Source organism: Podarcis bocagei (assembly GCF_964188305.1).
Source record: "Podarcis bocagei genome assembly, chromosome: 16".
NCBI classification, from domain to species: Eukaryota; Metazoa; Chordata; class Lepidosauria; order Squamata; family Lacertidae; genus Podarcis; species Podarcis bocagei.
Genome location: NC_138142.1, coordinates 42183817 through 42207231, shown reverse-complemented (window position 1 = coordinate 42207231; position 23415 = coordinate 42183817). Strand labels below are relative to the sequence as shown.

Genomic DNA, 23415 nt, shown 5'->3' with positions numbered 1-23415 from the left:
TCCCTTACTTTCGTTATAACGATTTAATTTCTGTCTTATTTATAGCATTGGTTTCCACCCCCCCCCCCATGTGTTGATCCACCCACAGTGAGACCACATAGGTTTGCAGAAGTACAAAGACTCCTCGGGGGGGGGGGACTTTGTGTTGGTGGGTGGTGGGATCTCAAACACACCAAAAAAAGACTGAGCATGCCCAGTGGCCACAGAACGCCCGACTGACTGTTGGGGGGGGGGGACGAAAAACCAGGTGGGAACTGAAATGGAACGGAGTGTCCTTCCTGAGGCTATGGCTGGCTGTCAACCTAACCAGGACCACTTCGTGTTGCAACGTTTTGTTGCGGATTTCACAAATCGCAGCCGATCAATCATGGTAATTGTGCCCTTACGAAACGGCAACAAGGGACTCAGCATATCCTCAGGACCTAGCAGGGCGAAAGACAACTCTGCTCTGTTTGTTTTCTCCATGCCAACCTCTCCTTTGCCAAGAAAAAGTCTTGCTGTTCCCATCGCAGAGGGCGGGGAGTTGTTGGTGAGGAGACAGGATCTGACCTATATTTCTTTTCACTGGACGCTGACCAAGAATGACGTCGACGAGTCTACCTTCCAATGGCCTTTTCTTGCAAGCCTCCAAAAAGGGCATCACTCTCTTCTGTAGTAAAAGCTGGGATGGACAGGAATGTATATTCCCCAGGGATATCACCATTTAGAATGTGTAAAGTTAGCTGCCTCGAAAATTTGAAAGGGCAGGCGCCGGCGTAGTTTGAATATTGGTCCTTAGATAGCCTTGCGGTCTGGCGGGCTTCTGGGCTAGACGTCTCAGGAAACCCGATTTTTCACCTGTATTTGGTTGTAAACTGGAGTCAACTGGCCCTAACCTTGCGTTTAGATCACCCACCAGCAGGACCTTTGCCCCCGGATGGGAAAGTTCATTGGCAGTAATTTAGGTGGAGCATGAAGGTCACGCAGATTTGGTACTGAAGTCTTCTTGAAAGACCTACACTGGATCCCAGTATGTTTCCGAGCGCAATTCAAAGTGTTGGTGCTGACCTTGAAAGCCCTAAACGGCCTCGGTCCAGTATAGGAGCCGTCTCCACCAGGGTCCAGCTCCGAGGGCCTTCTGGCGGTTCCCTCCCTGCGAGAAGCCAAGTTACAGGGAACCAGGCAGAGGGCTTCTCGGTGGTGGCGCCCGCCCTGTGGAACGCCCTCCCACCAGATGTCAAGGCAACAAACAACTACCGTATTTTTTGCACCATAACACTCACTTTTTTCCTTCTAGAAAGTAAGGGGAAATGTCTGTGCGTGTTATGGAGCGAATGCCAGCGGGTGGCGGGGGGGGGAGATCTGCTGCAGTCGTGAGCAGAGGATCCATGGTTCCCCTTCCTTCCCTCCTCCGTGGCTCGCTTTGAAACAGCAAAGCGGGAGAGGAGCCGCTTACACAGGTGTAAGCGACTCCTGTCTGGTTGGCTGCTTTAAACTGTGCTCTCTGTCCCTCTCTCCTCCCCACTCAGCTCACTAAATAGCAGCAAAACTTTTCAGCTCTCTAAGCCGGGGAGGAGGGAGAGAAGCAGAGCCTGCTTGTTTTAAAGGAGCAAAGCGGGAGAGGAGAGGAGCCTTCTCCCCTTAAACCCCTCTTCTGCATTATTAGCAGCATCCTTCTCCACCCACCCCACGCTGCTCCTTGTCCCTTGAGTGCTTTTCCTTCCCTCCCCACTTAAAACATGGTAACAAAGCATGGATCCACATGGATCCTCAGGATTTTTGCATTGGGCTACCCCAAACTCACTGTCAGATCACATGTCTGTGGCCACAGCATGAACCACAAAAATCATATATCCACTATTTCATGTAGAATATTTTTTTCTTGTTTTCCTCCTCTAAAAACTATGTGCGTGTTATGGTCTGGTGCGTGTTATAGAGCAACTGAAGGCAGCCCTGTTTAGGGAAGCTTTTAATGTTTAATAGGTTATTGTATTTTAGTGTTTTGTTGGAAGCCGCCCAGCGTGGCTGGGGAAACCCAGCCAGATGGGTGGGGTATAAATAATAAACTATTATTATTATTATTATTATTATTATTATTATTATTATTATTACTTTAAAACAAGAAAAGGAGGGATCTTTTCCCCATGACCCATCACCTTCACCAGGGCCGTATTACCCATAGAGGCTAGTGGCGCAGGGCGCCAGGGTGCCAAGTTCTGGAGGGCTCCAGGGAAAAAGGCGGAGGCTGGATGCAGTGCCTCCTGGCATCAGCTCTCCACCCTCGCCCGCCATGCCGCGCCAAAGCAGCGCCGCACCCAGAGCCTCCGCCTGCCGTGGCCACCGCGGCACGAAGCGGCCAGCTGAGCCGGGAGGCGCTGCGTCCAGCCTGCGCCTCTTCCCCACCAGAGGAGCCGCCCTCCAGCCACTGTCCACCTCTTCCAGCACCGCTGGCAGCACCGTCCTCCCTAAAATAATAATAATAATAATAATAATAATAATAATAATAATAATAATAATAATAATAATAATAGTAGTATATTATTTATACCCCACCCATCTGGCTGAGTTCCCCCAGCCACTCTGGGCAGCTCCCAATCGAGTGTTAAAAACAACACAGCATTAAATATTTAAAACTTCCCTGAACAGGGCTGCCTTCAGATGTCTTTTAAAGATAGGATAGCTGCTTATTTCCTTCACATCTGATGGGAGGGCGTTCCACAGGGCGGGCGCCACCACCGAGAAGGCCCTCTGCCTGGTTCCCTGTAACTTGGCTTCTCGCAGCGAGCGAACCGCCAGAAGGCCCTCGGAGCTGGACCTCAGTGTCCAGGCAGAACGATGGGGTGGAGACGCTCCTTCGGGGATACTGGACCGAGGTCGTTTAGGGCTTTCAAGGTCAGCACCAACACTTTGAATTGTCCTTGGAAACGTACTGGGAGCCAATGTAGGTCTTTCAAGACCGGTGTTATATGGTCTCGGCGACCGCTCCCAGTCACCAGTCTAGCTGCCGCATTCTGGATTAATTGCAGTTTCTGGGTCACCTTCAAAGGTAGCCCCACGTAGAGCGCATTGCAGTAATCAAAGCAGGAGATAACCAGAGCATGCACCACTCTGGCAAGACAGTCCGCAGGCAGGTAGGGTCTCATCCTGCGTACCAGATGGAGCTGGTAGACAGCTGCCCTGGATGCAGAATTGACCTGCTCCTCCACGGACAGCTGTGAGTCCAAAATGACTCCCAGGCTGCGCACCTGGTCCTTCAGGGGCACAGTTACCCCATTCAGGCCCAGGGAATCCCCCACACCTGCCTGCCCCCTGTCCCCCAAAAACAGTACTTCTGTCTTGTCAGGATTCAACCTCAATCTGTTAGCTGCCAAAGGTGGACAACTCTGGGAAACGGGGGGGCGGGGCGGATGGAGCGTTGCACCCCAGCGTCGGATATGCTTAAGACGGCCCTGACCTTCACTTCCGCAAGGTTGGAATGTCTTGGAAACGCAGCACTTCCTAACCCTCAGATTTTTCTCTTTAGACGTGGATGGGTTCAACTCTCATTTAAAGGAGGTCCTAGGCTAGTAATACATTTAAAGCAACTTTATTGTACAAATAACTCCACATTAGCAGAAACTGAATGATATTTGTAAAGAAAAAGATGAAAGGAGTGTATACCACGCAGAAAGAAATGATATTATGTAACGTAAACCTGTGTAAAAAAGAATGTTATATCAAACAGTATAATGAGAAGGATGGGAAGGATTGTGCCGATGAGTACTTTTACTATGTAAATAACTTTGTCTTTCTTTGATTTCTTTGTTTCTTATCCTTGTTACTTCTTTATTTTTTATTTCTTTATAAATTTTCTATTTTTCCTAATTTTCCTTTTTTTACCTGTTAAGAGAATGTTTGTATAGATATGCAAATTTTTTAATCAATAAAGATTTTTTTTTATAAAAAAAGCACTACAATCCCACTTTAAACAGTCGTGGCTTCCCCCAAAGAATCCTGGGAGTTGTAGTTTGTTAAAGGTGCTGAGAGATGTTAGGAGGCCTCTCATCCCCCTCCCAGAGCTACAATTCCCAGAGGGACTTAACAATCAATCCCTCTTCCCAGGGAGCTCTGGGAATTGTAGTTCCGTGAGGGGTATACAGCTCTCCAAACAGCATCCTTAGCAAACCACAGCTCCCAGAATTCTTTGGGGTGTAAGCCGTGACTGTTTAAAGCAGTATCACAGCCTTTTAAACATATGGTATGGATGTGGCCCTAGTCATCCCCAAACTCGGCCCTCCGGATGTTTTGGGCCTACAACTCCCATGATCCCTAGCTAGCAGGACCAGTGGTCAGGGATGATGGGAATTGTAGTCTTGAAACATCTGGAGGGCCGAGTTTGAGGAAGGCTGCCCTAGTCTGTCAAATGGCCAAGTTGTAACTCAAGTTTTAACATTAAAGCTGTTGCTCTCGTCATCTCGTATATGCGATATCCTCTCAAGTAAACATTCTGGATCTTGCGGAGAACGTGCTCCGCTATGCCAGGTTTCAATAAACATTGCCCAATTCTGTCTCGACCTATTAGGTTTCTGGGTTTTCTTTCCCTCTTAAACAGCTTATCAAGGCTGAGATCACAGGTGAAAATGATCTTGGCAAGTAAAAACCCTGGCTGGGAAAAGAAAGCACTGGCTGTGGGAATTGTAGTTGCCAGACTGCATTTGAAAAGGGAGGTGTAAGCCCTTACGGTCAAAAGACAATCTGAAAGCTTTTCCCATTTCCTTCCTCCTTGCAGAGAAATATTTGAGGTCAATTTGGGAGAGACAAAATGGCTTCAGGATTGTTCTCCTGTAACATTTCAGACATGTGGTTTATATAATTGTGTATGTGCTTGCCTCGTACATTTATGAACATTTATTTTATATTTGAAACCTTAGAATTCTTATAACAATACCATCCAATTCGGTGGCCATCGCTGCCTCTGGTGGGAGCAAATTCCATTGTTTAAGTATGAGCTTTGTGAAGAAGTCCATTTGTTTGTCTCTCCTGAATCTTCCCACATTTGGCCTCATTGGATGAACCCATTGGGTTCTAGTGAGGTGCTGTATCTCTCATCAAGGAGTTCTGCAGCGGAAGGGAAGCGCCGTTGCTTGAGGCGAACTCGGGCCGAAATATACTCAGAGTCGAGAGTGGATTTCACGCTCTTTCTTCAGCTCATAGTGGTGAGGAGGAATGGAAGTTCCCCCAGAATGTCTGCTTTATATACATTATTTACACAATGGGCCCCACGTGATTGGCTAATTCTGGGATTCTCCTGTAGGCCAATCAGGTTGCGGATTCACTTCCACCTGGAGCTGGATTGGGTGGCTCCTGTGGACCAATCAGACTGCTGCATTCTGGACCCTATTGTTCTAGGACCAATCAGACTACTGCATTCTGAATCCTATTGTTCTAGAACCAATCAGACTGCTGCATTTTGAATCCTATTGTTCTAGGACCAATCAGACTACTGCATTCTGAATCCTATTGTTCATGGACCAATCAGACTACTGCATTCTGAATCCTATTGTTCTAGGACCAATCAGACTGCTGCATTCTGAATCCTATTGTTCTAGGACCAATCAGACTGCTGCATTCTGAATCCTATTGTTCTAGGACCAATCAGACTGCTGCCTTTTGGATCCTATTCAACTCAGTACATAACACGGGCGGAATGCAACATGATGCCCATTGATGGTTTTGAATTTTTTGAATTCTGGTGCTGGAGAAGACTCTTGAGAGTCCCATGGACTGCAAGAAGATCAAACCTCTCCATTCTTAAGGAAATCAGCCCTGAGTGCTCACTGGAAGGACAGATCCTGAAGCTGAGGCTCCAAGACTTTGGCCACCTCATGAGAAGAGAAGACTCCCTGGAAAAGACCCTGATGTTGGGAAAGATGGAGGGCGCAAGGAGAAGGGGATGACAGAGGATGAGATGGTTGGACAGTGTTCTCGAAGCTACCAGCATGAGTTTGACCAAACTGCGGGAGGCAGTAGAAGACAGAAGTGCCTGGCGTGCTCTGATCCAGGGGGTCATGAAGAGTCAAACACGACTAAACAACATCAACGTTGTCAGTTCCTATCACTCTAGTTATCTGAATGTCAACTGGATAAATGAGGCCGCGCTGTTATGCGCCAAACCAGAGAAGTGAGTTGCTTGAGCTGTTATGTGCCAAACAAACTCCCCTTTAACGCATCGTTTCAAAGAGGCAGGAAGGACTTGCCGCTAAAGTATTTGCAAACATTTGCCACCGCTTGGAAGAATGATTCCTTTGTGCTAAGCTACCTAGCAAATCCGAGGCAGGCGGCTTGCCAAAGAATCGGGGAGCGGGGCGAATATTTCAGTCCGGCCCTGAATCCAGAAAGGCCCCAAGAAGATAGATCAGCTGTCATGTCGACAGAACTGGACACTCTGTAACGTGGAGTTTCCGCCTCCCTCCAAATTGTGCACCCTCCTCAAATGTACTCTTGAGTTTCTTAGCACGCTAGTGGGTTTAGGAAAGGAAAAAAAATATGAATGGTTGTGTTTATCCGGCCCGAAAGCCCTCTAGTGGGAAACTGAGCAACTCGCCGTGAGTCACACAAAAGAGTGACGTCGGAAAGCCTAAGGTATAAACAGCGGGACGGAAAGCTTGTCTGATGCCAGCTGGTCACCTAGAGATCCGAGGAAACGAGACGGGGGAATTCGAGAAAAGGAGAAAGGGGGACATGAAGGAACAATGGCAGGTAATTGGCTCTGTTGGGCTGGGTTGTGAGGGGCAAGTCAGCTGGAGAGATTTTCCCAGGAAAGAGAGAGAAGGAAAAAAACTCAAGACGTGGTGGGGATAACTTTTCCTCCTAGCAGACAGGTTGCGTGATGCACGATGGAGGAAAGCAGACTGCTTAAGGCTGGTACCTTGCAAGTCTGTGTGTGCCAAGAAACTCCAGAGGTGGCCAGCTCGACAGATCCTGAAATTTTTCACCTTTTATCTATTTTGCATTCTGTCGTGCATCGTGCACACACTTCTATGCGATGGCAACGCCGCACAAGGAACTTTCTACGCTCGGCCTGCAACGATGGGAAATTCCATTGCACTGTGTGGCTTTGGAGATTTCAGCTGGAAACACCCAAAGAGGGTTTCTTGGGGGGCACATGGAGCAGGAATTTGCCTGTTTTCAAAACAGAAACGAGAGGCGAGATCTGTGCTCCTGCAGGAAAAATCACAGCATATGTATGTTTGGCATTCACCAGGCTGAACGGAGGCATCCAATTTCTGGGACCACAGAACGCAAGGCATGCCATTGGCCACAGCTGCCATTCCACTGTGTTTGAGGACAATTAGGAATGTGCAAGCTGGAATTTCAGGCGCACCTTTTGAGAGCAGCTCACCCTCCCACATAGAAACAAGCCTTTCATTTTGGGTCACTTTTTGCATTTCTGTGGAAAGGTTTGCAGGACTAGCCTGAGGGCCAGGGGAGAGGAAATATGTCCCTGTTGCCAAGACGGTCAAGATGCTCTCCTGCTTTGCAATGCGCGTCCCCTTGTGGTGTGGCGACATAAATGACCAGACAACAAACCAGCCGGATTTGGGACTCCCGCTTCAAGATTCTTCATATATCATTCCCTCTAACAGCGAGCGCAGCTGGCAACTGGCGACAGGACTGTAATCATAATAATGTAAGAAGAGACTTCTGGATCAGGCCAGTGGCTCAGCTAGCCTGGCACCATAGGCACCAACTCCCAGGGCCTTGTTCGCAGTGGCTCCCCGTTTTTGGAATGCTCTCCCCAGGGAGGTCCGGCTGGCGCCTTCATTAGACACCAGGCAAATGGCGCTGGGGACGCGGGTGGTGCTGTGGGTTAAACCACGGAGCCTAGGACTTGCTGATCAGAAGGTCGGCGGTTTGAATCCCCGTGATGGGGTGAGCTCCCGTTGCTCGGTCCCTGCTCCTGCCAACCTAGCAGTTCGAAAGCATGTCAAAGTAGATAAATAGGTACCGCTCCGGCGGGAAGGTAAACGGCGTTTCCGTGCAGTGCTCTGGTTCGCCAGAAGCGGCTTAGTCCTGCTGGCCACATGACCCGGAGGCTGTATGCCGGCTCCCTCGGCCAGTAAAGCGAGATGAGCGCCGCAACCCCAGAGTCGGCCATGACTGGACCTAATGGTCAGGGTCCCTTTAGCTTTAAGAACATCATATCCTCCTAAATTTATCTGATGATAATAGGAACATCCTATTCCATAAGACGAAGCCCTGGTTCAAAACAGTGAGGACTAGAATCTTTGTGGAAGGGCCATAGCTCATGGGTTAGAGCAGTTCCTTTGAACACAGGAGGTCCCAGGATCAGCCTTGACAAGGAGATACATTGCTCAGCTTTCCACCCCGTACATCGAGAGCTCCCTCCTCCTCCTGACATTTGAAAACTTTTCAGAGGACTCAGGAGAGCAGAATGACGTCAGTGGCAAAGAGCTACTTAGCTACGCTCTGACAGGCAGCCGGTTTAATGACTCTGTTACGAGGTGCTGGAGCCGCCTTTCGGCTTTTGCCAGAGGCAACGACTCTCTCTCTCTTGCCCTCTCCCACACGTCCCTTTCAAAGGAAGCAAAGACCACGGGGTCACAGGGACTAGAAAGGGCACTGCTGTGTTTTTCAAAGAGGCTTTCAGGTGGCCATGTGGCTTTGAAAGAGGATGGGACAAATTCTTTCTTCACGGGACTGCGGAACTCCCTCCCACAGGAATGGCCACCCCATTTGGACGGCTTTAAAAGGGGACTGGGGGAAATCGCAGAGGGAAATGATATCAATGGCTGCTCGCCACAGTGGCTCAGCAGGAGGGGAGACCGCTCCTGTGTTCGAATCCTTCTCACTGGTTTCCCACGCAGGCATCTGGATGGCCACTGCGAGAACGGGGTGCTGGACTGGACGGGCCATGGGCCGGATCCAGAAGGGCTAAACTTACGTCCTTATGAGCAGTGATGAAGAGGGTTGTTCAGCACAGTTACATTTAGTGGCGCATGTGAGAATCAAAAGGGGTTGTGTGTGGAGGAAAGAAGGAATTAGGAAAACAAACAAATAAACGGATTGATGGGAGTATATTGGTGGGCTGAAAGGCAGTGGTGCCTAGTGAGTGGATCAGCCACTTTGCACCAGTGCACATGAAGTAGGTTTTCTTCCAACACCCTTTGCTCCTTTCAGCCTTGTGACAACCATGTAAAGTATTTTGCTCAAGGAGAAAGCATCCTCCAAATTCGCGGGGGGGGTGGTGGTGGTGGAAATAGTAGTGGAGGAAGGCAGGTCCCCTTCGGGGGGGCAGGACTCCATGGGATTGTCGAGCCTGGAACCCAGCATCTGGTTTTGAACTCAGCAACCTGAAAGAAAAGAAGAGTTTCTAGTCCTCATGAGACCTGAAAATGCTTTGTTCTTCACCCTCTGGCTGGACGCTGGTGAATGTCCGCTAGGGGAAAGGGGGGCTGGAGTCTGACTGGGGAGAGGGGTCCGTGATCTGTGGGGCTAGAGCTAGAGGGTGGAGTGCTGGAGGAAGAGGAGGAAGAGGCAGGCCAGGCAAGTGAAGGACTTCCCCACCCTCTCCGGCACCACTGCCTCCCAGAACCAGGAGGGGGTGAAAAGGGAGGAGCAGAGGGCATTTCCATGCAGGCCTAGTCTCTGGCTGGCTGTGCATAGAGCATCGAGGGGAAAGTACCGGTATATAACTAGGGCAGGGGGGTCCCCTGTTGCTGCAACTGCTGCTCCATAGATCTGGGAATAGCTGCCTAGACACTAGGCTAGTGGGGGGCGGTATTTGGAGCCGAGAGAGGGTCACCCCAAAGAGTTAACTATCTACCATGTGCAATTCTTTCAACAATGTCAAGACAACATAATGACCATGTACATATGTAATAGGCAATCTTTATAGAATTCCTTCAAATCATAAAACGTTGAAAATGAAATCTTTAGTCTCAAAGTCTCTGAAAACCTTTACATGAAGCGAGGTACCAAACTTTGCACGGTGGAAAACGAGCTGTGAAGCTTTGTGTATTCAGCAATGTGCCAGTCGACGACCGAAGACACGCGGCAGACCTTCCTACGCCTGTTTCGACTACGAAACAGTAGTCAATATCCGGAATTACTGTTCAGTTTTGGACATCATTGCTGAATACACAAAGCTTCACAGCTTGTTTTCCACCATATAAAGTTTGGTAAAGTAAAGGTAAAGGAATCCCTGACCATTAGGCCCAATCGTGTCCGACTCTGGGGTTGCGGTGCTCATCTCGCTTTATTGGCCGAGGGAGCCGGCGTACAGCTTCCGGGTCATGTGGCCAGCATGACTAAGCCGCTTCTGGTGAACCAGAGCAGCGCACGGAAATGCCGTTTACCTTCCCGCCGGAGTGGTACCTATTTCTCTGCTTGCACTTTGACATGCTTTCGAACTGCTAGGTTGGCAGGAGCAGGGACCGAGCAACGGGAGCTCACCACCGTAGAGGGGATTCGAACCGCCAACCTTCTGATCGGCAAGCCCTAGGCTCTGTGGATTAACCCACAGCGTCACCTGGGTCTCTCACACAAAGTTTGGTACCTCGCTTCATTTAAAGATTTTCAGAGACTTTGAGACTAAATATTTCATTTTGAACTTTTTATTATTTGAAGGAATTCTGTAAAGATTGCCTATTACGTATATATGGTCATCATGTTGTCTAGACGTTATTGATGTTCTCTTTGCAACACAAGGGTTTGTTTGGATACTATGTGCAATTCTTTGGCTTGGGGGTGTCCTTGACACCCTCCAAAGCTGTAGCAGAGAGATTGGACGTGTCCCTGGGACTTTGGCCGTGGCAAATAATCTCTTCCTCCCTCAGGGTGCTAACCATTTCCTATCTTTCTTCCCAGACCACCCTGAGAATCCTTGGCACTCTCACGGGACCTCTGCCCTCCATCCCGCTGTGAATTCCACCTCGCCCGGCCTCCTCCTGCCCTGAGATGTTCTCCAGAAGGAAGCCCCCCAGGCCCGGCCCTGCCCTCCCCAACGTGATCACGCCGGACACGATCCCCACCTTCTTCATCCCTCCCAACTTGGCCAGCCTGCAGGGGCAGCGCACATGCAGGAGCGACAGCCCCGACGGCCGCGGGATCCTGGCCCGGTCGGCCGAGCAGCACGTCATCCAGGTGGAGAGCCCGGAGGAGGGGGAGGTCCAGGCCGTGGGGCGCCTCTACAGCACCTCCTCCATGCCCCACCTCGCCAGCCCCACGGGCTTTCCCTTCCTGCCCGAGAGCCCGCACACCCGCCGCCGGGAGTCCCTCTTCCACGGCGGACGCCTGCCACGCCGGTTGCAAGGGGCCCGGTTCACCTCCCCGCCGACGAGGCCTTCCCTGCAGCCCGGTTTGATGTTCGACAGCGACACGGCCTCCTCCACCGAGACGTCCCCTTTCAGCTCTCCCCTGCTGACGCGGCCTCTGAGCTGCCCTCCGTTCTGTCCGGCCTACCGGCATCGCCGAAGATTCGCCTTCTGCTCCAGCGACCTCGGCGTTGCCCCGCGGCCCAGCTCCTTGTCCACGGAGGAGACCAGCTCTGCCGACACCAGCCCCAGCTTTCCCCGGCGGGAGAAGGATCCCCCCTGGGGCTCCCCAGCCCCGCTGCCGCTCTTCCCGCTGGACCTCATCCGTTGCCACGAGCGGCTCACCAAGGAGGTGGTGCTGACGGTGAGCAAAGGCGGGCGGCTGAGGCTGTCCAGCGAGTACCTGCAGCCCCAGGGGCGCCTCCGCGTCCGGCTGGTGTGCGCCGAGGCCTTCTACCCTCCCCACTGCGACCCGCGACACTTCAGCTGCTGCGTCTCCTTGCAGCTGCGGCCCGGGGAAGGCCTGAGGCAGCGCAGCGCCGTCGTCAAGAGGAGCCGCAACCCCATCTTCAACGAGGACTTCTTCTTTGAGGGCGTCTCCCCGGAGGAGCTGTCCAGGTGCAGCCTGAGGCTCAAGGTGCTCAACAAGGGCTCTGGCCTCCGGAGGGACGCGCTGCTGGGGGAGTGCGACGTCCCGCTGGATTGCCTGCTGCCCTGAAGGGGGCGTCGGTGGGCGGGCAACTCCCCGACAGGAAGTCGCTGCTGTCGGCAGGAAGTCGGTTCAGTTGGCAGGAAGAGGCATGGGCAACTCCCTGACAGGAAGTGGGTGCTGTTGGCAGGAAGTCACTTCCGTTGGCAGGAAGAGGCATGGACCACTCCCAGACAGGAAGTGGATGCTGTCAGCAGGAAGTCAGTTCAGTTGGCAGGAAGAGGCATGGGCAACTCACCGACAGGAAGTGGATGCTGTCGGCAGGAAGTCAGTTCAGTTGGCAGGAAGAGGCATGAGCAACTCACCGACAGGAAGTGGATGCTGTCGGCAGGAAGTCGGTTCAGTTGGCAGGAAGAGGCATGGGCAACTCCCCGACAGGAAGTGGATGCTGTTGGCAGGAAGTCAGTTCAGATGGCAGGAAGAGGCATGGGCAACTCACCGACAGGAAGTTGCTGCTGTCGGCAGGAAGTCAGTTCAGTTGGCAGGAAGAGGCATGGGCAACTCCCTGACAGGAAGTTGATGCTGTTGGCAGGAAGTCACTTCCGTTGGCAGGAAGAGGCATGGACCACTCCCTGACAGGAAGTGGATGCTGTTGGCAGGAAGTCAGTTCAGTTGGCAGGAAGAGGCATGGGCAACTCCCCGACAGGAAGTTGCTGCTGTCGGCAGGAAGTCACTTCCGTTGGCAGCAAGAAGCATGGCTTCTCTTTCTCAGGGTCTTCCATCTTAGCAAAGAGGGTCTTTTTGCCGGCCAGGTAGACCTTTGTAAGAACACTAGAAGAGCCTGGTTGCTGGATCAGACCCATCCAGTCCAGCATCTCACCAAGGCCTGTGGTGGGAATCCCTCAAGCCCACTCTGCCACCATTGTGTCATGGAAGACCTCTGGCCCGCAGCCGGATGGGTCCTGTTTCGAATCAATCTGTGGACAGTGTGAAAAAACAGCTCTTCCTGTGTTTTGAGTCGCCGGGCTGCGTTTGACAGCAACACACACAAACACCCTGCAAATATTTCCGGGGGAAAGGTCTCAAAGTGGGGACTCTGGTTACCACATCGAGGCTCATGACTAGATGCCAACAGCAGAGGGCGCTGTCGGGCTACACATTTCAGCACCAACACAGCAGGATGGAAGGAGGACCTGCAATTTTTGAGGTGGCCAATTGTTGGGGCACCAAGAGTGAGGCCCTCTGAGGCCCATGGCACTGGCCTGACTGGTCCCTCAATATGAGCCGCTGGAATCCTCTCCAAGCTTGAAATGTGTATCTCCAAGGTGACACGTTCCTATATTGCAGGGAAAACACACGCACTGGGGGCGGGGAATACCCAATAATAATAATAATAATTTATTATTTGTACCCCGCCCATCTGGCTGGGTTTCCCCAGCCACTCTGGGCGGCTTCCAACAAAGACCAAAAATACATTAAAATGTCACACATTAAAAACTGCCTTCAGATGTCTTCTGAATGTCAGGTAGTTCTTTATCTCTTTGACATCTGAAGGGAGGGCGTTCCACGGGGCAGGTGCCACCACCGAGAAGGCCCTCTGCCTGGTTCCCTGCACCCAAGCTGTTCAGCATTGAGGCAGCCTGTCTCAGGAGATGATGGGGTCTTCTTCATGGGAGATATGTGAGCAGAGGGTGGACAGCCATCGGCCAGGGATGCTGTGGTCACAAGATTGTGCCCTGAGCAAATGAGGGATTGGGATAACGGTCTGCCGGTCATCTAGCTCATTCTATTACAGTGGTACCTCAGGTTAAGTACTTAATTCGTTCTGGAGGTCCGTACTTAACCTGAAACTGTTCTTAACCTGAAGCACCACTTTAGCTAATGGGGCCTCCTGCTGCTGCCGCGCCGCCGGAGCACAATTTCTGTTCTCATCCTGAAGTTTTTAACCTGAGGTACTATTTCAGGGTTAGCGTAGTCTGTAACCTGAAGTGTATGTAACCTGAAGCGTATGTAACCCGAGGTACCACTGTATTCTGCTCCCTGCTTGGAGAGAAATGGCCAGCCAGCGCCCAGAATAAGCACCTTCCTTTTGGGCTGCCAGGTTCTCACATCCATTTCCTCCTCCCATCAGCTATTGCCCTGCAGGCTACATGACTGTCAGGTTCCTTCCAACTCTCTGATTCTATATTTTCCAAGGGTTTGAAATACAGTCGGAGCTTGGAATCCGTTCCGGAAGTCCGTTCTGCTTCCAAAATGTTCGGAAACCAAAGCGCGGCTTCCGATTGGCTGCAGGAAGCTCCTGCAGCCAATCAGAAGCAGCGGAAGGCCCGTTGGATGTTCGGCTTCCGAAAATAGTTCGCAAACCTGTTGTGTACTGAGTTGACTAGGATCCAAAAGGCAGCAGTCTGATTGGTCCTAGAACAATAGGATCCAGAATGCAGAAGTCTGATTGGTCCTAGAACAATAGGATCCAGAATGCAGAAGTCTGATTGGTCCTAGAACAATAGGATCCAGAATGCAGCAGTCTGATTGGTCCGCAGGAGCCACCCAATCCAACTCCAGGTGGAAGTGAATCCGCAACCTGATTGGCCTACAGGAGAATCCCAGAATTAGCCAATCACGTGGGGCTCATTGTGTAAATAAGGTATACAAAGCAGACATTTCGGTGGGACTTGCATTCCTCACTGCTCTGAGCTGAATAAAGAGCATGAAATCCACACTCGACCCTGAGTATATTTCAAAACCAGACCAGTCACTTCCAGGTTTGTGGCACTTGGGAACCAGAATGTCTGAGAGCTAAGCTGTTTGAAAACCAAGGTATGACTGTATTTCAGAGCACGTGTCCTGTGTTTCCCCAAGGGTTCTCAAACGGCAGCCTGCAAGTTTTCATTCGGGTGGCCCATGGTGTGCCTGTAAAAACAACGACAACTGCAATTAAAAGCCGCAGAGCATTCTAGCACAACACGTTCCAGTGGCTACAACATGCTGAAAAATCATTAAGTGGTTCTGCAAACAACCTTGGCAGTTTTCAAGAGGACGTTGGGAGGAGCAGGTTTGGGAACCGCTGTAGCAGAATGTGTCTACATTAAAATATACCAACTGACTTGTGGCATTTATTAATTTGTTTGTTTCATAAAATTTACACACTACTTGATTGTTGTTGTTGTTTTTAAAAAGAAAACGACCCAAGCAGTTTACAACAAGATTAAACAACGAAATCAAGGGGGGAATGCAAGACTTTAACGTATATAAAAAGTTAATATACTTTATTGTTGTTTAGTCGTTTAGTCGTGTCCGACTCTTCGTGACCCCCTGGACCAGAGCACACCAGGCACTCCTGTCTTCCACTCCTTCCCGCAGTTTGGTCAGACTCATGCTGGTAGCTTCGAGAACACTGTCCCACCCTCTCGTCCTCTGTAGTCCCTTTCTCCTTGTGCCCTCCATCTTTCCCAACATCAGGGTCTTTTCCAGGGAGTCTTCTCTTCTCATGAGGTGGCCAAAGTCTTGGAGCCTCAGCTTCACGATCTGTCCTTCCCGTGAGCACTCAGGGCTGATTTCCTTCAGAATGGATAGGTTTGATCTTCTTGCAGTCCATGGAACTCTCTAGAGTCTCCTCCAGCACCAGAATTCAAAAGCATCAATTCTTCGGCGATCAGCCTTCTTTATGGTCCAGCTCTCACTTCCATACATCACTACTGGGTTAATATACTAAAGCAGATTAAAATTCACCTCAGCATGTCTAAGGATCTGGGGTAGACTAGCCTAAACAGTGAAGGTGCCTGCTTGAAATCAAGTGGCAGGGAGTTCCAAAGTGTAGGCTCTGCCACACTAAACAAGGGAGTTCTCACAAATGCGGAATAGGGATTATGTGGTACCTGTAGCTTTTGGTGCCAGTTCTGCTGATCAAAGTGGTCAAGGGACAGTTTCACTGGTACCAGCAGACTTTTCGTTTTCAGTGCAGTCCAATATTTAATTAAAAAAAAAGAGGAGAGTTAACTACCAGGGCAGCAGAAATTAATCCTGTCTCATCCTTGCCTCCTTTAATAGCCAGCAGGGCCCTCTGTGGCTGGTGGGTGATGCAAAAGAATGACAGCGGGCATTTAGGATGGCATCTGTGCCCAGGAAAGTTGCAGAACCTGAGACTTCTGGGTCACCCCAAAAGTTCAAATAGATACAGAAGGGTCTGTTTTCCAGGGGGAAGAAATTCAGCTCCTCCCAAAACCACCCGCAGTCCAAAATGTCCTCAGAAATTCACACATTGCCAAACCTTACAAGGCACCAAAAAGTGTGGCAATATATACCGTATTTTTCGCGCCATAAAACACACTCCCCCCCTCTTAAAATCCAAGGGGAAATGTCTGTGCATCTTATGGAGTGAATGTGTGGTCCCTCAGGCTGGGGGGGGGGGACCCAGGCTTCTCCCGCCAGCCCCACAATTTCTGGGAGCAGCGGGAAGGCTGCACACAGCCTGCACGCTGTTCCCTGAGCTGCTTTTTGGGGCTGGGGGAAAACCGTGCTCCCCCTGCCAGCCCCGACAAGCTCCTGAGCAGCTCTGGGGTAGCCCGCGAAGCCTCCACAGGGCAGCGGGGAACCTTCATCCTGCTGCCCTGCAGAGGCTTTGCGCGCGCTATCCCTGGACACTCCAGGAGCCAGCATGTTTTTACATGAATAGAATGTGTCCTTTTATTTAAAATGCATCTCTGGGTTCTTTGTGGGGCATAGGAATTCATTCATTTTCCCCCTTCAAAATATAGTCCGGCCCCCCACAAAGTCTGAGGGACAGTGGACTGGCCCCCTGCTGAAAAAGTTTGCTGACCCCTGCCCTAAGCACTGCCAGGTAGGGTCAAGGTTACTGAGTGAAAGAACCAGGGGTTTAGTTTCCTGCAACCCTTTTAAAATCCAGCCTTTTTTCCACAACCAGGAGAATGGGGGCGTATCACTTTGTTTCCAGTGCTTTGCATGCAGGAGGTTCCAGGTTCGAATCCTAACATCTCCCAGTGGCCTAACTCTGCAAAGCCGGCTTCCTGTGATCCTGAAATCCATTCTCTGGGCTTGCTTGAAAGAGAAGCCTTTTTGCACCTTCCGTCTCTGACAGAATTGCAGGAGCGTGCAGAAAAGATATATTCCACCACTGCTGAAAATGAAGACAGATGGTCTAATAAACCTATATCAATATTGATTCTGCATCAGGTGGGCTTCCAACGCAGGCAAGTTTCCATTGCGTGGGTAAAATAAAATGTTTTAATGGATTGAGGGAGGGAGGGATGAAACCGAGAGGTGTGTGGAAACTGATTAGAGAGGCAAGTTTGTAGCCGAAGATTCCTCATGTCTCCAGAAGTGCCACAGAAATCAGATTCCTGAGAATGGAAATTTGAACAACAACAACAAAACTTACAAAGTTTCTAGTCCATTTGATGGAGAAGATGGGCATGAAAGCCTGTTGGGCGATGCTGACTGAAATTTGAAAAGAAAGTGGGTACATAATAGGTTCCAGCACTGGAGGGCAGTCCTCTTCAAGTTAGAATTTTAGAGTTGGGAGGCACCCAAAGGATATCCAGTCCAACCCCCCTGCAGGGCAGGAAACTAAACTAAAAAGTTCCAAATGCTATGACCTTTCCAAACGGGGGCATTCTCCAGCCTCTTGATCATTGTCTTGTCCTTATCCTGCAATATCCTTTTTCTTTTTAAAATTTTTAAAAATAAATCTTTATTCAACATTCAACACATATTTACACAACAATTTGCCATGTTACAGTTTATGCATGAACACTACACAAGAAAAAGAAAAATACAACAAAAAATAAATAAAAAGGAAAAGGAAATAAAAAATGAAAGTAAGAAGGATAAAAGAAACTTCCGGTTGTTCTCAAAAAACTAAGTCTCATTTGTTGTTTTTTAAACAGTATTATATTATTATACTTTGTTTCCTTAATTTCCTTCAGATAAATATTCTTTAGTTTGTTGTCTATACATTACAGTACAAGAGTCATTTAAGGTCTGCCAGGAGGTTTTTGCTATTGTAATAGGTTTTCAAATATTCTTTAAATACTATCCATTCTTTATTCACCTTCTGCATTGAGAATCCTCTAAGTCTCCCCGTCATTCTGCAATATCCTTTTTCAGCTGTGGCGACCAGAACTCTATCCAAGTCTTCCAAGTGCAGCTGCACAGCATTACAATATTTGGCAGGTGGTTTTGTGTGTTTTTTAAAATCCCTTTTCTAACAATCCTTAGTGTGTGGTTCTCCTTTTTCACAGCTACTGCTAGGAACTCAAGGTTTCGTTCCCGGTCAGTCTCCATTGTGATTCCAAGACCCAGCCTTCTTTTAAAATTCATAATTTGCACTGCAGGCAGGGAGGATGATAATAGGGCATATAACACCCCCACCAAAAAACATAGATTTAGGCCCCTTCTGCATTGTACATTTAAAGCAGTATCATTCCTCAAAAGAATCATGAGGAGGGTAATTTGTTGAGAGTTGTTAGGAGCCCTCCCTTATTCCCCCTACAGAGCTAGAAACTTTATAGCAGTTTAATTATCAATCCCTCTTCCCAGGTGACTCTGGAAATTGTAGCCTTGTGAGGGAAACTTGGGAGGGGGGGGGTGTCCTAACAACTTAGCACCTTTAACAAACTCTTCTTCTTCTTTGGCGATCCCTCGTAGCCGAGTAAGATTGTCTTCCATAAACACGGTTTTAACAGTGAGTCCGTAAGTGACTGTGGAGGCCAATTCTGGATCCACATGTCCTTCCACAGTGGGGACATTGGTTTCCAGGTGGGAGCTGATCACGGTGTGGATTTGCCAAGCGTGCCTTCCTCTTAGCACGTTTCTCCCTTGCGTCCTGAGTTCGAGTGTCTTCAAAGCCCCTGACACCTTTGGGAAAGGCTGTTCTCCAACTGGAGCGCTCGCAGGCCAGTGTTTCCCAGTTGTCAGTGTTTATACTACATTTTTCCAGATTTGCCTTGAGACAGTCTTTAAACCTCTTTTGTTGACCACCAGCATTACGCTTTCCATTTTTAAGTTCGGAATAGAGTAGTTGCTTTGGAAGACGATCGTCAGGCATCTGCACAACATGACCAGTCCAACGAAGTTGATGTTGAAGAATCATTGCTTCAACACTGGTGATCTTTGCTTCTTCCAGTACACTGGTATTAGTTCGCCTGTCTTCCCAAGTGATGTGAAAAAATATTTGGAGACACTGTTGATGGAATCTTTCGAGGAGTTGGAGATGGCGTTTATAAGTGGTCCATGTTTCACAGGCATATAGTAAGGTTGGTAGTACAATAGCTTTGCAAACAAGCATTTTGTTTTCCCTGCAAATATCCCAGTCCTCAAACACTCTGCACTTCAATTGGGAGAAAGCCGCACTTGCAGGATTCTCTGGGGAAAGCCACGACTGTTTTAAAGTGGAATGGTAAAGTTTTAACTGTGTAGTTCAGATGCAGAAGATTTCCCACAGAACCACAGCAAGAGAGGAAAGGATTAATCTCTCCCCCGCTTCACGCCTGCTGCAAATCTGATTATTTTCAGCCTCCATTCCTCAGTCATTAAAAAAAACCTCCTGCCATGTTAAATGCATCTTTAACATCTGCTGTGTGGCCCTGACTCACTCCAGGGAGGAATGCAAGAGTTAGGATGGGGGAAATGTTGTCAAGTCATTTTCTACCAGCAGATGGAAACCTTGGACCAAGTATTTCAGCGCCGGGAAACTGCATGTAAATTCTCCAGCAAAGACTCATGTTTATTCTTGGCCAATTCTGCTGCCTCTCTGTACCCGGGCAGGGTTGGCAGCTTTTAACTTGGCAAATTACAGGCAAGGCAGCCACTCCCCATTTTTTAATGGGGGTAAAAAGCGCTGGGCATCCCAGGGTTTCTCCTGACCACAACAATGCCATCATAAAGACCAGTCACACCACTTTTAATTGTCAGATGCGGAGTTAGGAAAACAGGTTGCTGGCACCTAAGGCAGCCGGCCAAGCCATTATCTCAAAAGGGCAGTGGCTGGAGATCTTTTTCTCTTTTTTTTGAAATGGGGATAACACTTAGCCCATTTCACCTGGGGGGAAATTGACACCTTGCCGATTATTCCTGCTCTGGTGGACTCCCATTGCTCGTGACATACACTGAGATCCATAGTTATCCCTGTCGCTTCCTGTGAGAGACACCTGCTTGGTGCGCTTTCCTTCGAAACATCTTCCGTCTGATTTGAAAACAGAAGCCACGGTTGAGCATCTCATGTGTGCATGTGGAGTTCAGAGAACTGGACATGCGTATAGGGAAATAAATCAGGCAGTGAGCATTGGGTGAAGACACCCTTGCCTCTCACCCCACCTCCTGAACATAAGAACATTATTAATATTATTATTAGGGACAGGTGGCACTGTGGGTTAAACCACAGAGCCTAGGGCTTGCCGGTCAGAAGGTCTGTGGTTCTAACCCCCGTGACGGGGTGAGCTCCCGTTGCTCGGTCCCTGCTCCTGCCCACCTAGCAGTTCGAAAGCACGTCAAAGTGCAAGTAGATAAATAGGTACCGCTCCGGCGGGAAGGTGAACGGTGTTTCCATGTGCTGCTCTGGTTTGCCAGAAGCGGCTTAGTCCTGCTGGCCACGTGACCCAGAAGCTGTACGCCGGCTCCCTCGGCCAGTAAAGCAAGATGAGCACCACAACCCCAGAGTCGGCCACGACTGGACCTAACGGTCAGGGGTCTCTTTACCTTTACCTTACTATTTATACCACATCCATCTGGCTGGGTTTCCCCAGCCACTCTGGGAGGCTCACAACAGAATATTAAAAACGCAATAAAACATCAAACATTAGAAACTTCCCTAAACAGGGCTGCCTTCAGATGTCTTCTAAAAGTCGGATAGTTGTTTATTTCCTTGACATCTGGTGGGAGGGCATTCCACAGGGCAGGCACCACCACCAAGAAGGCCCTCTGCCTGGTTCCCTGTGTAACCTCCCTTCTCACAGGGAGGGAACCACCAGAAGGCCCTTGGCGCTGGACCTCAGGTTTGGAAGGGGTCGAGAGGGTCGTTCTAGCCCTGCAGTGCAAGAAAGCAGGTTCCCACAATTCCGTTCCACCCCACTTCTGTTGCCTCTCTTTCTTCCTCCTCTTCCTTCAGGACCTGCCAATCTCCGCCGCCCCGCCCCCCCCCCCCCCGATCCTGGAAGCACCACCATGGGGCTTGAAATATACTCAGAGTCGCAAGGTGATTTCATGCTCTTTATTCAGCTCATAGTGGTGAGGAGGAATGAATGAAAGTCCCCTCAAAGTATCTGCTTATATACATTATTTACACAATGGGCTGCACATGATTGGTTAATTCTGGAATTCTACTGTAAGCCAATCAGGTTGTGGATTCACTTATATCTGGAGCATGATTGGGTGGTTCCTGCCAACCAATCATACTGCTGCATTGTTCTTGGACCAATCAGACTGCTGCAATTTGGATCCTATTGTTCTAGGACCAATCAGACTGCTGCAATTTGGATCCTATTGTTCTAGGACCAATCAGACTGCTGCAATTTGGATCCTATTGTTCTAGGACCAATCAGACTGCTTCAGTTTGGAGCCTATTCAACTCAGTACATAACAGGGCTCATGAGAAATCTCTCCCTCTCGGATCCTCCCCACCGAGGCCTCGGGCTGATCCGATATTGAGCTCTCCTTTCTTGGCACCTGTTTCCTGGGCTGCGCCCTTTACTCTCCTGGAAGCCTCCTCAGATGTGGCGATAGAGCGGCCTGCCTGGGGTGGTGGAGCTGAGGGGGAGAGGCGTGGAGCCGCTGAAATGAAAGCATTCGGCCTGCTGTTCCAAAAAATACCTCCCCAATTTTGTGTTCCCCCCTCCCCACACGGCCAGCGTCTCCTCTAATCCGTGCCCGTATCCCGTGGGAATGCCAGGGAGCGTCCTGGCCTGACCTTGGCAGGAGATGCTCCCCCAATCAACTGTGTGCCGGGCCTGCTATGTCATGTTGACAACCAGCCGTGATTTCACCTGTGTGCTCCTGTGATAGGAAATTTGAGGTCTTAGATATATGTTAAATGTTCATAAGTGTACCAACCAAGCACGTACATAGATCAGCACAGGAAGACCGACCTGGAACCATTTTGATTCCCAAGCTGCCCTAAACCAGTGTTTCCCAACCACTGTTCCGCGGCACACTAGTGTGCCGCGAGATGTTGCCTGGTGTGCCGCGAGATGTTGCCTGGAGGGAGGCGGGCGAGTCGGGCGGCGAGAGGCGGGGCGGCGGCGGCGGCGAGGAGAGGCCGCCCAGCGCGGGGCTCTCGCCGTCTGCCTGCCTGGCTCCCTGCGAGCTCGGCGGGCAGCGCCTCCGTCCGCAGCGCCCGCCTCGCGGCTCTCATTCCCTGCCAAAGCTCACCCAGCCAAGCCGCGCTCTCCTTCCTGCCTCGCTTTGCTGCCTCCTCCCCCCCACCCCCAAAGCTTGGAGGTTCCCCGGCAAGGGGGAGGGGAAAAAATTGAAACTTACACTTTCGTGCGTCCCTCCCGGCGTGACACTGCGCGCTGACGTCACGGGGCTGTAATGGTGGTGTGCCTCGAGATTTTTTTCATCAAACAAGTGTGCCTTTGCCCAAAAAAGGTTGGGAAACACTGCCCTAAACTGACCAAACGTTTTCTCTGCAAGGTCAAAGGAAAATGGAAAAGCCTCCCCATTGTCTTTTCCTTCACAAACCCTGTCTTAAGGGTATGTCTGTGTATGAATAGGGTGACCTGGCTCAGGAACTAAGTATTTATCATTACAAAAGACTGGCCAGGCTCCCCAGGGTATCCAATCAAGTGAGCGTTAACATGTAACCTGTCAGACAGGAGGTAAACAACACACTCAGATTTCTGCTGTAGACCGCCTTTTCTGTGATGTAGGTATGATGTTTCTGGGGGTGGTCTTCATCTACAGTGGCAATTTCAAAAGTCCATATAAAGCCTTGCGCACCATTGTTCTGGGTTCCTCCTCTCTCCTTTGTATGGTGAGGGGAGCACCCTGTTGCAACAGATCAATAAAGATCAGGCTTACGAGCTGCTTTGCTTCTCAATATTCTCTGCTTGGCCTCTGTTATTCTCTCCTACCAATAGGGAACCTATGTAAGGACTCTATATGGGCTCTTGGGTACCCCATAAGGGAAAAGGGCAATTTTTGTTTACAACACTCCTTGTGTTAGGAAGGAGCTAGGAAATGCCGAGATAAAGATCATGCTGTCTTGGGGACCCTCTAGACTGGTACCAGTTTCATACCCTCCAGCAACTGGGGTACCCAAATCAAGACGCTCCATTTTTTTCGCCGCAAGCTCTCACGAGGCCCAACTCACTCGCATCAGAGCATGGGAACCCCAAAATGATCATATTTCTTTTTTTCTTTTATTAGTAATTCCAACATAACATTTTATCAAAAAACATATCATCCTTAAATCCCCCTATTTCCCCCCTCCCTCCTCCCCAAAATATCCCACCCCCCCCT

At 49.9% G+C, this 23415-nt stretch overlaps 2 protein-coding genes across 3 annotated transcripts in view; both read left to right on the top strand.

The window, feature by feature from the left end:
* The window catches only part of RORC (RAR related orphan receptor C), a 204518-nt gene that overhangs the window by 74283 nt on the left and 106820 nt on the right, over positions 1–23415 (top strand). The window lies entirely within an intron of this gene.
* On the top strand, positions 6396–15046 carry C2CD4D (C2 calcium dependent domain containing 4D). 2 transcript variants are annotated; one of them, XR_014003170.1, is made up of 3 exons: positions 6396–6717; positions 10849–12538; positions 14803–15046. XR_014003170.1 is itself a non-coding variant. In XM_081175485.1 (2 exons), the coding sequence occupies exon 2, from the start codon at positions 10939–10941 to the stop codon at positions 12010–12012; it is 1074 nt and encodes a 357-aa protein (XP_081031611.1). In that variant the 5' UTR covers positions 6396–6717; positions 10849–10938; the 3' UTR covers positions 12013–12814. The 2 variants fall into 2 exon arrangements, 1 of the variants encoding a protein (XP_081031611.1); XM_081175485.1 differs by lacking the exon at positions 14803–15046 and having other exon boundaries at positions 10849–12814.

What these genes read in the sequence shown, in the direction of transcription:
- C2CD4D (XM_081175485.1), top strand. Translation starts at nt 10,939, where the DNA reads ATGTTCTCCAGAAGGAAGCCCCCCAGGCCCGGCCCTGCCCTCCCCAAC.